Source organism: Podarcis filfolensis (assembly GCF_964270895.1).
Source record: "Podarcis filfolensis genome assembly, chromosome: 4".
Classification (NCBI taxonomy): domain Eukaryota; kingdom Metazoa; phylum Chordata; class Lepidosauria; order Squamata; family Lacertidae; genus Podarcis; species Podarcis filfolensis.
The window spans coordinates 75,665,242-75,681,848 of NC_139607.1; the positions used below are offsets into that span (position 1 = coordinate 75,665,242).

Below are 16,607 nucleotides of genomic sequence, written 5' to 3' on the forward strand. Positions count from 1 at the left end.
GGCTTCATTATTATCAAATAAGAGAGGCCTATAATTTGGATAAAAAAATTGGCTTCCAGGTGGAAAAATCAAAACTGGAAACTGAATTGTTAGAACCCAAAACTAAAACACTTTCAAGAATGTATAACCTGCTGCTAAAATGGAACACGCAGGATGAAACAGTTAAATCTGCAATGATTAAATGGGCACAAGATGTTGGACATAACATTATGTTTGCTGACTGGGAACAGTTGTGGACCACAGGTATGAAATTTACGTCATGTAATGCCCTAAGAGAGAATATTATGAAAATGATATACAGGTGGTACATGACACCAGTCAAGCTTGCAAAAATATATCATTTGCCCGATAATAAATGTTGGAAATGTAAAGAAAATGAAGGTACATTCTTTCACCTTTGGTGGACGTGCCCAAAGATTAAGGCTTTCTGGGAGATGATATATAATGAAATGAAAAAAGTATTTAAATATACCTTCCTGAAGAAGCCAGAGGCCTTTCTCTTGGGCATAGTCGGCCAATTGGTGCCAAAGAAGGATAGAACTTTCTTTATGTACGCAACAACAGCAGCAAGAATACTCATCGCAAAGTACTGGAAGACACAAGAGCTACCCACCCTGGAAGAGTGGTAGATGAAGATGATGGACTATATGGAATTGGCGGAAATGACTGGCAGAATCCGAGACCTGGGAGAAGAGGCGGTGGAGGAAGACTGGAAGAAATTTAAAGTATATCTTCAGAAATATTGTAAAATTAATGAATGTTAAATTTATGTTTGGATGGCAATAAGTGGTAATTAGCAACAAAAGTTAACAAGAATATGTAAAAAATGAACTGATAAATGGATGAAAATATTGAGTTATAATATGCTATGATATAGAGTTAAGATAAATGAAAAAGGGTAAGAATTTGCTGAATTGATTATGTAAATGGGAATACAAAAGGGGGAGGTGTGAGGAGGTCAAGGAAACAAGCATATGAACTTAAAGATATCAAAAAAAGGATTTGTTTTTTTTAATTTTTTCCTAACTATTTGTTTTTTGTATTTTTTTTCTTGTTTGTTTTTCTATGAATTTTTGTATTATTCTTTGTTTTCTTTTTTCATTTTTTACCTTTCTTTGTGGTTTTTTCATTTTGTAAATCTCTGTTTTTTGTAAAATCCCAATAAATATTAAAAAAAACAACCAGAAAGCCTTAATCCTTGGGCATGTCCACCAAAGGTGAAAGAATGTACCTTCAGTTCTTCACATTTCCAACATTTATTATCGGGCAAATGATAGATTTTTGCAAGCTTGACTGGGGTCATGTACCACCTGTATATCATCTTCATAATATTCTCTCTTAAGGCATTGCATGCCGTAAACTTCATACCTGTGGTCCATAACTGTTCCCAGTCAGCAAACATGATGTTATGTCCAACATCTTGTGCCCATTTAATCATAGCAGATTTCACCGTTTCATCCTGAGTATTCCATTTCAACAGCAAGTTATACATCTTTGACAAAATCTTAGTTTTGGGTTCTAACAGTTCTGTTTCTAATTTTGATTTTTCCACCTGGAAGCCAATTTTCTTGTCCAAATTATATGCCTCCATTATCTGATAATAATGAAGCCAATCTCGCACTTTGTTTTTTAGTTTCTCAAAACTCTGCAGTTTCAGTTTATCTCCCTCTTGTTCCAAAATTTCCCAATATTTCGGCCATTTGGCCTCCATATTGAGCTTTTTCTGGGCTTTTGCTTCCATTGGTGACAGCCACCTTGGGGTTTTATTTTCCAATAAGTCCTTATATCTTATCCAAACATTAAACAATGCTTTCCTGACGATATGGTTTTTAAATACTTTATGCGCTTTGACCTTGTCATACCACAGATATGCATGCCATCCAAATACATTGTTAAAACCTTCTAAGTCCAAAATGTCTGTGTTTTCCAGAAGCAGCCATTCTTTCAACCAGCAAAAGGCTGCTGATTCATAGTAAAGTTTAAAGTCTGGCAGGGCAAATCCACCCCTTTCCTTTGCATCAGTAAATATCTTAAATTTTATTCTGGGCTTCTTGCCCTGCCAGACAAACCTAGAAATATCTCTCTGCCACTTCTTGAAACAGTCCATCTTGTCCACAATTTGCAATGTTTGAAACAAAAACAGCATTCTAGGCAATACATTCATTTTTATCACAGCAATACGACCCAACAGTGAAAGCTTCAAGTTCGACCAAATTTCTAAGTCTTTTTTCACTTCCGTCCAACATTTTTCATAATTATCTTTAAATAAGTTCCCATTTTTGGCTGTCATATTAATCCCCAGGTATTTCACTTTCTTAACCACAGTCAAGCCTATCTCATTCTGAAACCTCTCTCTTTCAATCGGTGTTAAATTTTTCTCTAAAACCTTAGTTTTAGTACTAGATTCTGGCTCCTGTAACGTCAATACTAAGTCATCTGCAAATGCTCTCAGTTTGTACTGTTTGGCTCCGACCTGTATACCTTTAACCAACCGGTCCCTTCTAATCATATTCAGCAGAACCTCCAGGACCGATATAAAAAGCAATGGGGAGATTGGGCACCCCTGTCGTGTCCCTTTTTCTTTCTTAAATTCTTCCGTCACCACATTATTTACAATTAATTTAGCCTTTTGTTCAGAGTATATTGCACCTATACCATTTTCAAAACCTTGGCCTACCCCCATCCCCTGTAGGTTCTTCTTCATAAAACTCCAAGAGATGTTGTCAAAAGCTTTCTCCGCGTCCACAAATATCAGAACTGCTTTAGTGTTTATATTCACTTCTAGTTTTTCCAAGATATCAATTATGTTCCTCAAATTATCAGACAAGTGTCTTCCCGAGAGAAAGCCCGCTTGGTCTTTATGAATCTCTTCCATCAATACTTTTTTCAATCTCTTGGCCAAAATGTCAGCAAAAATTTTGTAATCCACATTAAGTAACGATATAGGGCGGTAGTTCTTAAGCTGAGTCTTTTCAGTCTCTGTTTTCGGTATAAGTGTAATATACGCCTCTTTCCACGACTCTGGTGCCCTTTTCCCTTCCAGAATTTCATTGCAGACTTCCTTCAAAGGTTGTAATAGCCACTCTTTCAAAGATCTATAATATCTAGAAGTCAGCCCATCCGGGCCTGGAGATTTGCCCAATTGCATATTTTGAATGGCACCTTCTACTTCCTGTTCAGATATTTTATAGTTCAACATTAATTTGCTTTCTTGGCAGATTTTTTGTAATCCATTTGTCTTCAAAAATCGGTCTATGTCCATTTCTTTCTGTAGCCCTTGTGTGTATAATTGTTTAAAATACCTCTGGAAACAGTTTCTAATCTCAATTGGGTTATGTATGTTCTTTCCTTCCACTTCTAAGTTTGTAATAGTATTTAATTTTTGTTTTTGTTTTTTCATTTGCCAAGCCAGCAATTTCCCACATTTGTTAGCTGATTCAAATGTTCTTTGTCTCATTTGTTTAATTTTCCATTCTATTTCCTGATTCATCATTTCCATATATTGTACTTGATATAATTTTATTTCTCTCAAAATCTCCTGCGACTTTGGTTTTGCTCTCAATTTCTTCTCACTTTCTTTTATTTTCTCCAAAATTTTATCTTTCTTCTCATTTTGACTTCTCTTCTTTATTGCATTCTGTTGTATCAAAAACCCTCTCATAACAGCTTTGCTTGCATCCCAGATTACTCTTTTTTCTACATTGGTATTCATATTTATTTCAAAATAATCTCTCAAAGTTTTTTGGGCCTTTTTATACACTTCTTCATCTCTAAATAAGGTGTCATTCATCCTCCATCTGAAGGAGCCAGTTGATATTTGCTTCATCTCCATCCTTACAGCATTATGGTCGGAGCAAGTTTTTGGGCAGATTTCCACTTTCTTTATCTTTGGTGCCATTCCTCTAGTTACCCATATTTGGTCAATTCTAGTCCATGTCATCTTGGCTTCAGAAAAGAAGGTTCCCTCTCTTCCCAAGGGGTTCTTTATTCTCCAAATGTCCACTAAGTCCATATTGTCTGTCATCTCAAAAAATGTTTTTGGTAGTCTACCATCCTTGGTAACTACCTGTCTTTGTGCCTTGTCCATGTTTGTAGATACTACTCTATTCATGTCCCCCATCAAAATCAGATTGTAATCCAAATAGTCCAATAAGGTCTCATGCAACTTTTTAAAGAATTCAGATTTCCCCTCATTCGGTGCATAAATTCCTACAATCAGAAATTTCTCTCCTTAAACTTGAATTTCAATTGCCAGAAATCTTCCTTGTTCATCTTTAAAGATTAATTTCGGTAATAATCTCTCCTTTGCATATATCACAACTCCTCTTTTTTTAACTTTGTCAGATGAGATAAACTCCTGTCCCAATCTCTTATTAATAAGTAGTTTCCTGTGTAACCTTGTTACATGTGTTTCTTGTAGACAAATCATGTCCAATTGTTCCTTTTTTAGTAAATGAAAAACACTTTTTCTCTTCCGAGGAGAGTTAAGACCGTTACAATTCCAACTTAAAAGTTGCAGAGCCATGATGGGGTTACTTCGCTTTGCCTCCGACTGCACCAAGTGTCTGTTCTTGTTCTGTCGATGGTGTCTCTTTCTCTGGACCGTGCAATCCAAAAGATAAGTTTGCTATGTCTAGTATTCCTTTTTCCAGTGCTTTTGGCTCTTCTCCGGATTCCGCTTCTTTCTGTAGATCTTCTTCGTGATCTTTCAGAAACCTGTCTTTATCGTTAACTGATCTTATTTTTATCTTTCTTCCTTTGTATTTAAAGGATAGGCCTTGAGGAAATTCCCACCTAAAGAGAATTCTATTTCTTCTCAACAGGGCAACTAGGTCTCCGTAGTTAAGCCTTAAGTCCAAAAGATGTTTTGGAATGTCCTTAAATATCTCCACACTTGAGTCGTGAATTTCCAAAGTCCTTTGATAGTGCAGGTTCAAAATTTTGTCTCTCTCCTCTTTTGTTCGAAGAGTAATCAAGCAGTCCCTCACCTTGTTCCTCCTTTGTCCTCTTCCAAGTCTAAATGCATTCACTATCTTAAATTCTTCCTTCCCCAAGTCCTGTTGCCAAAAATCTGTAAATTCCTGTGTAAGAAAGTCAGCCAGATTATCTTTATCACGTTCTGGTACAGCCCTGATTCTTAAATTTATTTGTTTCTCTTTCAATTCAATCATAGACAATGTCAAACCGTGGTCCTCCAGTTGCTTATATACTGGTGGTATCTTCTCTTGAGTAGCAGTTGCAATCTCTTTTGCTTCTTCAGCTATCTTTCGGGTCGAAGCAGATTCCTCTAATAATTTTTCAATAGACTCTGTATTGGTATTCACCTTCTGTTCCAAATTATTAATGCCTGTAGTATTCAGGTCAATTTTAACTGATGCTTCAGCTACTTGTTTATTTGTCTCAGCTACCTGCTTAGCTAAATTTTCCAAACATTCATTAATTTTTCCAAGTGCATGTGCCAAAACGTCTTCGGACGACATAACTTTTGGTTTGACCTGTGGAGGAGCAGCCCCTGGTGTTCCAGATGCTCCAGATGTTGAAGCCCTTCGCTGCTGTGCAGTGTCTGTCCGATAGTGTCTGCCAGACCTAGTAGTTTTTTCCTGCGCCAGCTCTAACTTTCCTCTCCCATCTGCCATAACACTCTCATGAGAATTCAAGGTCGATCCCACAGCTGAAAGTTTGTTTTGAAATGGAATTTTCCTCTAACCCAGTTGTTATTGTAACAATGTCAATCCTTGCAACTTTTAAAAACAAAGATAGTCCTTATAAGTCCCCCAATTCACTTAAAAACAACAGTTTCAGTGCACTTAGACAGTTACTTTAAAACCAGGAGAAGTCCAGAAACACTATCTCTTTTGCAGAGCTAGCTGCTTACCGATAGGCTTTCCACTGAGCGGCTTTCCTTGTCTAGGGGCAGTCCGTTCCCAGGTTTTAGGCAGCGGATTTTAACTTCCTTTTCCCCTTTTTTTGCAGGTAAATACAACTCAAACCTTCCCCCCTCCTCTCCTGCAATCCGGAGGGGAGACCGCTTTCCTGATGTTAAGATTTAAGTCTTTTTCCAAACGTCTTTCCAAGTTTCCGCTTTACGGTCTCTTTGCTTTGATCTGTTTACAAGAAAGGAAGGCAGACTTCCTGTTTATACCTTCCCGCTTCGGTGTCGAATTAACTTGTTCTTTCTCCTTTTAAATCCAATTTAATCCTACTCATGGGTAGTTGCTTTCAAAGTCCAATTGTCCCAGGAAAAAGTCAGCGCTCTCCGATAACGGCTGTGCGGCTTCACTCCGTGGAAGAAGCAGTCGACTCTCAGCACCGCGCCACTCACCCCGTCCCGCTCCAGAGCCCTTAAAAGGGTCCCTTCGCAAATTGGGGGGGCGCAAATGGTGCCCGCCGAGTCCCCACGTTCACAGGCTTCCCCCGCCTGTGATTTTTAAAGGGCCCCAGCTTTGCCGCAGCGGTAAGACCCGATCCCGCGGAGCTGATCCCTCCGAGACTCAGAGGGAATCCGCCATTAACGATGGCGCTGACCCGGAAGTCCCCAATACTTGCTTTCCTTGGATACAGGGATGGGAATCTGTGGTCTGCCAAATGATGGTGGATTTCAGTCAACTCCCATCAGCCCCAGACAGCTTGTCCACTGGGCTGGGATGATGGGAGATGTTGGCCAACACATCTGGAGGACTACAGGTTCCCCATGCTTATTTAGCCAATCCTTCTGACTCATAACCCCCATGCACAATTATTAGCTGGTTGCATAGACGACAGGAACACTTAAGTTAAAGGGGAAGCATCTGTTTCAAAGGCTGCGTCTCAAACTTTTAATTATGAAGCTCTCCTTTAGATATCTCTATATAAAAGGAAAACGGATGATGGATGACTGAAATTAAAGCGAGACGTGTATAATTGGAAATCGGCTCAAGGATCTTAGGCAGCATATTGAAGGCATCCATCATTCGGCCAGTGAATGTTGTTATAGGTGGTTAGGAATGAAGTTCTGAAGCAGGCATTAACAGATATGGGAGCTGAGAAGAGGAAACCTCAGAAAAGAAGAAAGGTGATGAAAGGGAACAGGGAGTGATGAGAGCTCATTTCTGATCCTAGCTTTCAGAGGCCCTTCCAACATTTACAAGCTTCATTTAAACTATTAATACTAGTGTATAGGCAAATGTCATGCACATCTGCCCCATTTTTGTCTCTTTTTGGTGATGTAGTTCACATTTTTTGACTCTGTGTAAGTGGCCACCCAGATGTAACCAATTGTGACTACCTGACCAGTATACTTGGGTGATGTGTTTCCAAACACTGGTTTGTTCATCCTTTGAGTCCTGTAGCTGTACTTTTGAAATCATAGTTTTTAGAGCAGCATTTAGAATGTGAAACGTCAAAAAAAGCAGCCGCTGGTTGCTGTTATTTCATTGCTCCTGAGCAAAGCCCTCTAGAAAGTGTCTAGTGCATTCAGACATTACAAATCTGACACCGTGTTAATTAAAGGGATGTTGCCATGTGAGCGCGTGTCTCAGTGATATGGGTCTTTGCAAGAAAAAGTAAAGGGACCGGGTGAAAATGTTGTGTTAACTACTTTTTTCTATGCATGTGTTGTATTCAGAGATCCAAAATATGATTTGGAACAAGTTATCCAGGCTGGCTCATTTAAATCTGTTTGTGTTTGTCCCTTGATACAGTTGGAACAGGAAGTAGTTCATCATCATTATGTGTCATGAATGCATCATCCCACTCCTTTCCATAATTAATCTGGGAATCTGTTTTAAACACAACTGCTTTCGCTGCTCACTATTAACCGTTTTGCCCTCTGCTTCTAGTAATGAGAACAAGTTACATCATTGTTCGGATTTCTTTTGTCCCTGGTATATTTAAATACACACTCACAATAGCATTTTCCCCTGCCAGCTGTGGATCTTTTCCTGTTGCATATAGTTCTTTAGTCATTCTCTACGTCTCCCAGCGCCTAATTTGCATTAATTGTTTTCCATTCATCTGTTTTTATTATATGTCACTGCCCTTCACAGTTCTTCTAAACTCCTAACAAAAGTTGCTTGAGTTTTTGCAGAACGCCATTAACTCTCAAAACTTCTCATGGCATTTTTCCATTCCCAGGTTTTTAAGTGGAATATTAGGGGCGGTACAGCACAAGCACACACTGGGCACCCAGAGCTGACCTGAAGGTGTATAACATTATGAATGGAGAGAGATGTTTTTCTCCCTCTCTGTAACACTAAAACCCAATGAAGCTGAATGCTGAAAGATTGACAGCAGACAAAATAAGTATTTCTTCACACAGTGCATCGTTTAACTATGGAATTCATTCCCACAAGAAGTAGTAATAATGCCCACCAACTTCCAGAGCTTGAAAATGGGGTTAGACAAATTCATGGGGAATAAGCCTAACAATGGATACCAGTCATGATGGCTTTGTGCTGTCTTCAGTGTCAGAGGCAGTGTGCCTCTGAATACAAGTTGCTAGGCATAACAAGTGGGGGGGGAGTGTTTGTCCTTCTATCCTGCTTGTGGAGTTTCCATAGGCATCTGGTTGTCTGCTGTGAGAACAGGATGCTGGACTAGATAGGCCTTTGGTCTGATCTAGTAGGACGACCCTTATATACTTGAGGTGTGAGCGCATGCTGGCAAAGGTGTGTCGTCATGGCGAAAGTGCTCTCCTTCCCATTCAGAACATTCCCTTTTTATACGATGGGGTAAAATGGCAAAATTATTGACATCAATTGGAGCACTAGACTGATGATGACTGCTTGGTCTTTCTCAAATGTCACTGTAAACTTTGGAAAGAACACTAATTAAACACTGGAAGGAAGACTAGCTGTGCACATGTAAAGTGAAGATTGGACTCGTGGTGAAGAACAAACTGAATGTGAGTCAGCTATGCGACACTCCAGCACAAAAGGCCAGTTCAATTCTGGTTTGTGGAAACATTCTACCCAAGGCTCAAGCAGGAATAATATGTTTTATGCTGCACTGGCAAGGCCTCATGTAGATTACTAGGAACATCACAGTTCCAGGAGCATGTTGCTAAATCAGAAAAGATTCAGAGCTCAAGTGAAACCTGTCATCTGAGGAAAGGCTTGAAGCACCTATGTATGTACTCAGCCTAGAGAGAACAAGATAGAGCTATTTTTTAAAAAAAATCCAACCCTTTAGCAACAGTTTTTGTTTTTTTAAAAGCAGTGACGTAATTGACTTTGTAAACGTATGGCTGTAGCACAGGGACTCTTGAAGATGCCTAGTAAGTATGTGAATCGGCTTTTCAAATGAAATACTTGTAGTTGTGCTTTTCGTATCAGGAACGGCCACGGTCGTATTTCTTCCAAGCAGGTGAGAAACTTTGCTTTGTGACTAATGAGGTCTGTGTCTGCTTAGGCCTCCAGAGAAAGCACCGTCCCCCCCTGACAGACAGGAATGTGGAAGAAGGCCTGCAAGGAAGTGCCAAATGTATACACTCTGCACCTGAGGAGCATCTCAGAGGACACCAACTCCTGGCAGATCCCAGGAAGGCCAGGGGGCTAAACAAACCTGCCAGCTAGACTCTCTTCCTCAAAGCCATTGGTGTCAAGGCATGCCCTCTGTTGTGACAGATAACTGGTGAGTCATTTTGCAGCATGGCTGATGAGGTGTGCTCGCCTAGCAAGGGAAGGAATGCCGTTATTATGAATAGGGTTTTCTCCTAAATTTCAAAACTGTCAGCAGTTACATATTGCAGGCAGGGACAGGAGAATCACAGCTCTGACTCAGGGGTGGGATACCTGCGGTCCCTGAGATGTTCCTGGACTCCTGTCAGCCTTGATCAGCAAAACTGCGATCCTAGAGAGGGATTGGAAATGGCTGACAGGATTATGACGTAGCTATTCTGTTCCTGCCTATCAGTCTGCTCTTGCAGCTACTGCTTCCAGTGTTCTGCTTTTGCTGGCTAACTTGAAAGTATTTCATAAAAGAACAAACAAACTTGACACACTGCTGAAACTGTTTTTGTTCCTCTACCCGGAACTAGGTAACTGAATGTAATTATGAGACTGATTATGGAAGATGTCCGTTGCTTGTTTGCACGTAGAGCTGACAGTTCGTTAGACTTGCTGGATTCTTTCCATCAGGGCCTTTTGGCACCTTTATGACAGGCAAAACTGCTGCCACATCTGAGCCTTTTTCTAGAGTGGGAATTCAGTTAAGGGAAAAGCTTCACCCGCTGAGGTTTTGCCTCTTGCTCAGGTGTCAATAGCATTAGTACAGAAGAAAGAAGATGGGAATCCTATGCTTTCAGTGTTTGAAGAAAAAGATGGTCCAGCATAGTAACTTCTTTGGAGATCCATATCTCTAAAGAGAACCATATTTTAAAAAACAAATATTGTTTAATTTATGTGTGTACACACACACAGAGAGAGAGGCAATTAGCTGCAATCCTGGCATATTTACTCAGAACTTAGGATCAGACCATAAGAGTGCTGATTTATTAAACATGTTTTCCCTGGTTCAGCTGCAACAGAGTGGCAATGGTTCACTTTTTACACTCATGGGACTGTCTAGGAGTGTGGAGTCAAACCTGTTCCTCTCCCCAAGCTCCATTGTTTTCAACATTTGCTCCCTGTCAGGATGTACTTTGTATGGATGCATTATCACATCCCAGTAGCTAAGGAAACAATGATTTTTCTGGCAAAATCCACAAGAGAATATGGCCTTCAAGCTAAAAAAGATTCCCCACCCATTTTCCGTTAGTTCATGCTTGAATTTCAGTTCATGAATTAAGACCAATATTTGTTTCATTTTCATGTCTCTTGCCTGATTAAAATATTGACCAGTTTGTTTGTTTGTTTTTGGCAGAAATGGATGAAGTTTTCAGGCATTTCTAAGAGGATGAATTCTGCCAAAATAAATCTGCAGTGCTTTACCTGCCAGGGCAGCATTTACAGTTTGGAGGTGGTTTTAAAAAGAGTTAACTTAATTCCCCTATTGTTTTGTGGGCAATAGGTGTGAAAATAATTGTGTGTGAAAATAATACATATCAGACAGGTGTCCCAAAGCAAGAAAGCTGCCATAATTCAAAAGGACTGGTTCAGGGGTTTTTGTGCTGGGTACTTTTTAAAGTTGATTTTCTTGAGGAGAACTAAAAGGGAGTCATTCCCCCATCCCTGACATTTTGCAGGCAACAATTTTGCATGAAAATGGCATGCATGGTAGAGTTGCCTTTAGGAAAGTAACTTACAAAATACCAGAAAGACAGGTGCATAGGCTATAAGTTATAAGGAAAGGAAAAACAGCTTCAGGCTTGTTTGATGCTCAGTTGGCACTAAAAGCCACAGAAACTTAAGTGCAGAGTTGATTTAATGGGAGTGGATGCGTGGCATTGGCAAAGGCAGAAGGAGTTAAATGCCCAGCATTTTCCAAGTAAGCAAGCATCAGTAACAGAACTAGCAAAAGCGCAGAGCAGATTAAGGTGATGCATTGCTGTGATTGGAAAACACTGGTAAGATTATTCCCTCTGATTATCATTATTTTTCATTTCTATTTATAAATAGGGGGAAATCTCAAAGTTGTTTACAAGCCTACATTAAAACGTCAAATAGAACATTAAAAAATAAAGCAGAACTTCTTACAGAAGAGGTTCAAATATAAAATATATATACTCAGGGATCTTGGACCGGTTGGTTGGAGCATGGCGCTGATAACGCCAAGGTTGCAGGTTCAATCCCCGTATGGGACAGCTGTGTATACCTGCATTGCTGGGCATTGGAATAGACGATCAAGGTCCCTTCCAACTCCAGAATTCTATGATTGTATGAAAACAACGTAATTAACAAGAAAATAGAATGCTGTCTAAAAGATTTCAAAATAAAACATTACGGAAGAAGGTCAAATACAGAATACACATTTAACACAATAAAATTAAGACAAAATATTTTCTTAGACATTTCAAAATGAAACATTACTAAAGGAGGTCAGGTATAGAATGCACATTTAAAGTGGCATAATTAGCAAGAAAATGAAGTATTATCTTAAACGTAAAATGTAGCTGCTGCTGCCAATGGTGGCTCATTTCAGGGAGCTGCCACTGGAGTTTGGACTTGGTGGTCTGGGGGCTCACTTAGCAACTGGGTGGCAGGCACAGCCAGCAGGCACTTCAAATCTGAGAGCCAAGAGAATGGCTCCAAAAGCAATGGCTCCCATCCCACCCTCTCCCTCACCTCTGTAGAGTTTTCCGCATATGGCGAAGTTGGGAGGAAAGATTTCACTTTAGCCTTTTTGCCTGAATATCCAAAGCATTCCAAATCACTTTGGTTGCCCCAGCTTCACTTCAGGGCACTTTGGAAAGACCCCATTCTGTTTCAGACAAGAATCTTTCCCAAAGCAGCTTCAGCTCAGGATTCAGGGTTTGTCTGAATCTCATGCACATCCCTAATGTCTATGACAAGCTCACTTCCGGTCTCAGAGCATGCTGGGGCAAAATGTATTAAGGCAGCTGTTAGAGCATGGGACTAACTACTGAAATAATTCCCACGTATTTCTTGATAGAGTGAATGCCACAGAGAGCTGAATGTAAAAGTTGACAGTTCTGTGTGAGTGCCTGTCTCAGGTTTCTTGCAGATAATAGCAGAATATCCAGCCGGGGTTTCGCAGAAAGCATCTGAAAGTGCTAGGATTTCACAAAAATAAAAAAAAACTGTGTTGTCGCCTGCAAGTTCTTATACCTAGCAACATCATTCTCATCACCATTATTTAGCAATATTATAAACTGCCTCTCTTTTTTCTACGTATTGTACAAAGCTTACAAAATAAGACTCTGCCTACTGTCGGGCTTACAGTCTAACAGACATTATACAAAATGAATACAGAGTGAAGGAAGGGGGTGGAGAAGCACTGGAACAGCTGCACCTTCTCAGCCAGTGGATGGTGCCAGGCTTTCTGAAAGGCAAGAGGTGTTAACAGACCTTGCAGCTTGGGTGGATTAGATTAGAATAATCAGGATCTGGAATTCAAAGGTTTTATTCATGCAGGAACTATTTACAGGATGCATGGAGATAGAAGGGAAGAAATAGAAGACAGAACAGTAAACAAAATGACTCAGCTTTTAGGAGTGGCGTTAACTTAGACAGAGAGCTACCAACAATGCTGGCTAGATTGCTACACAAACAGGGCCCTCTGGTTGTTTACAGCAACACATGCATTAACAAGAAGCTTAAGAGAAGGAAATGCATTTACTTTCCTTCAACAATAGAGTGTATCCTCCTAGGAAAATCCAGTGAAGTTCCCCTTCAGTTCTGCAATCCTAGAGTAACTGACAATTGGAGCAGATTGTTCTTTCTGGCAAGAAAACAAATTCATTGCAACTGTTGCTTCTTTGGCCAATGGATGGAACCCAGTTACAAACCCTTACCAAAATGTGAAATCTCTTGCAAGTAAAAATTATATGCAATATTCAGGTTTTTCTTTTTACCTTTGTCTGGACTACATATGTAAGAGCTTACTACTTCAAGGGGCAAATGAAGAAATTATCATGTGCAGGATAAGGATAAGAGTCACTTTGCAGAAGCAAACTCTATGGAGAATTGGACTGAAACTGTAGTCTCACTTTACAAGGTGTATGTCGGAATCCACATACACGCCTACCACACATGCATCTTCAGCGTACAGCTCTGAGAGGACTGGAAAATTTTGCATGGAGTCAGTACATGCCTCCATTTAAAATGGTGTACACCTTTCACCCTTATGCTCAAAGACTTTTGTACACCATAATGTAAATAAAGATTGGTTTATTACAGGGGTCAGCAAACGTTTTTGTGGGGGGCCGGACTATATTGGGGGGGTGAAAAAATTCCTATGCCCCACAAATCACCCAGAGATGCATTTTAAATAAAAGGACACATTCTACTCATGTAAAAACACTCTGATTCCCAGACCGTCCGTGGGCCGATTTTAGAAGGCGATTGGGCCAGATCCGGCCCCTGGGCCTTAGTTTGCCTACCCATGGTTTATTACATGGAAATGAAACATATAAAGTATATAGCCTTCAGTCATCAAGGTTACACATATGCAGGTATCAATACAGTCATTAAACATTCAAACCTTAGTTGTAAAGAGTAAAAAGTCATTCGCTACTGAAAAACCTAGAAAGAATGATCTCAGGAATATGCCTTTGCTAAGTAGAATAGAAAACCAGGTATGTGGGGATATAGCAGAACTCGGAGCAAACAGAGCACATTGTCAGGGATAGAAATCTCTCTCATACACACACACACACACACAAACATATGAGAAAATTTTCAGTGGACAAATAAAGTAAAAGAAAGGAAAAAAGGAAAACAAAAAGGTGCTTTAAACCGTAATACAATACAGCTGTACAATACAACTAACAATGAATTTGTGAAATGATTAAGTGGGCACAAGATGTGGGTCACAATATTGATTATGAATTATGGGGAAAGTTGTGGAAAATAAATATGAATTTCACGACATGTTTTGCAATAAAAGAAAATATGATGAAAATAACCCACAGATGGTATATAATCCCCACAAGATTGGTGAAAATGTATAAAAAAGAAAAAGGTAAGTGTTGGAAGTGTAATGAAAATGAGGGATTTTTTTCCACATGTGGTGGTCCTGTAAAGTAATTAAGGAATATTGAGAAACTATATATAATGAATTTTTAAAAGAGAATTAAGAAAACTTTCCCCACCTGTGATTTTCCTCTTGGGGGTGGTAACAGCGAAGGTCCCCAAAAAACAAAAGAGTTTATTACTATACACCACTGCCGCAGCTAGAACCTTATCGGCACAAAGGTGGAGAACAAGTATAATACCCACTAAGGAAGGACACCTGTGTAAACTGTATGCGAAACTGGCTGGTCTGACGTACAGGATAAGAGGAAATGAATATAAGTAAAAAAAGGAGGAATTGATAATGTTTATTGAATATTTTAAGAACCAGTATAAACAAATACATAGCTTAGCAGAACTTTAGTAAATATAGCAGAGTTGAAATAGAGTTTTTAATAGATAACAAACTGGATGATTAAAAAGATGTGGATTACGCAGAGTAGTAGAAAAGCAAAGGAACCAGGATAAGGGTGGAAGGGAAGTCATATGGTATATGTATACATGTTGTATTTGGTACGAAGTTGTAAGTGGAACAGGGAGAGGGGAGAAAGGGGGAATGGGCTAAGTATGCTCCCTGTTACTGTTTTTGAAAATGCAGATGAAATAATAAATGGGAGGGAGCTGTAATACAATACGATATTTAGGTATATAAGTAATGCTATTATTCCGACGAGTATATAATTATTAACAAAGAATTATAATTTTACAAGTGCATTCCACGTGTCATTATATTTATCCATACACTTTTATATCTCCCCCCGCTACTTTGTTCTGAAATGTAGGGAGATGCCCGGGCAGTGGGACATCTCTGCAGCATGCTGAGGAGACGTAACCTTCTCACTACACTTCTGATTGCTTTGCCATGGGGTCTTCTTCTTACATTGTGGCATCAGTACCCAACTACCCGCTACCTCAGCATCCTGAGAAGTAAGTGCACCAGGCCCAACCTTACAAAGAGCTTCTTTTTCCCCCATAGCAATTACAGTGCTCGGGGATAATTAAAATACAAATGTGAATGTGGTGAAGGTCTCATTGGCACTGCAGTGGGTGTTTTATGATTTATCCTCTCTATTCAACTTGCCTTAGAGGAAACAGATGAAAACGTGACGGCCAAATCTCTCTTCAATAATAGCACATCGCTTGCGAGGGAGGATGGACTCTCATCATGTGCTCGGCAGCCGGCTGTTGGGGCAGCTCCAAAAATAATCCGGAGCTATGTGTACTCCAGGCCTCCCCCATGGTCAGAGGCTCTGCCTTCCATCTTTGTGATCACCCCTACCTACAGCCGGCCAGTGCAGAAGGCTGAGCTGACCCGTCTGGCCAATACTTTCCTCCACGTGCAGAACCTCCACTGGGTGGTGGTGGAAGACGCTCCCAGAAGGACCAACCTAGTATCCAATCTGCTGGAGAAGACAGGGATCAATTTTACGCACCTGAACGTTGAGACTCCTAAGAGTCTGAAGAACCCTTCCTGGCTCCCATCTCACAAACCGAGGGGCACGTTGCAGAGGAATCTTGGACTGCATTGGTTGAGGGAGAATTTCGGCACTACACCCCCTCCAGAGGGTGTGGTCTACTTTGCTGATGACGACAACACCTATAGCCTAGAGCTCTTTGAAGAGGTATGAGACTCGAGTTTAGGGTGGTTTCATCTTTGGGGTCCATGATTTAGGCACATTGGTTGAGTGCATTGCCTAGCCATAGTGGACAGCAATATTTGGGTGGATAGGAAGAGATGCCAGCCATATGACAAATGAGAGGTGCTGGAGCTCAGTGGAAGAGCACTTGTTTTTAATCCCAAAGGTCCCAGATTGGATCCCCTGCATGTCTAAAATAAAAGATAGGCCTGTATGAAATCCTCAAGAGCTTCAGCCAGTCATTGTAAACAACAGTTAGCTAACTCTTGACAAAGTACCTCACCAAGGACACCTGATTATGCTTAGCAGTCATGAAATAAGAAGTGAGGTCCTCTTGTGGATCGGTAAGCAGAGAGTAGAA

At 40.2% G+C, this 16,607-nt stretch overlaps 1 protein-coding gene across 2 annotated transcripts in view; it reads left to right on the top strand.

The window, feature by feature from the left end:
* The window catches only part of LOC310760537 (galactosylgalactosylxylosylprotein 3-beta-glucuronosyltransferase 1-like), a 72,500-nt gene that overhangs the window by 38,592 nt on the left and 17,301 nt on the right, over positions 1-16,607 (top strand). For both annotated transcript variants that reach the window (XM_083609258.1, XM_083609259.1), the window contains 3 exons: positions 9,388-9,609; positions 15,392-15,536; positions 15,696-16,231. In XM_083609258.1, the coding sequence (XP_083465384.1) occupies positions 15,425-15,536; positions 15,696-16,231 (648 nt within the window). In that variant the 5' untranslated portion in view covers positions 9,388-9,609; positions 15,392-15,424. The remainder of the gene's footprint in view (positions 1-9,387; positions 9,610-15,391; positions 15,537-15,695; positions 16,232-16,607) is intronic.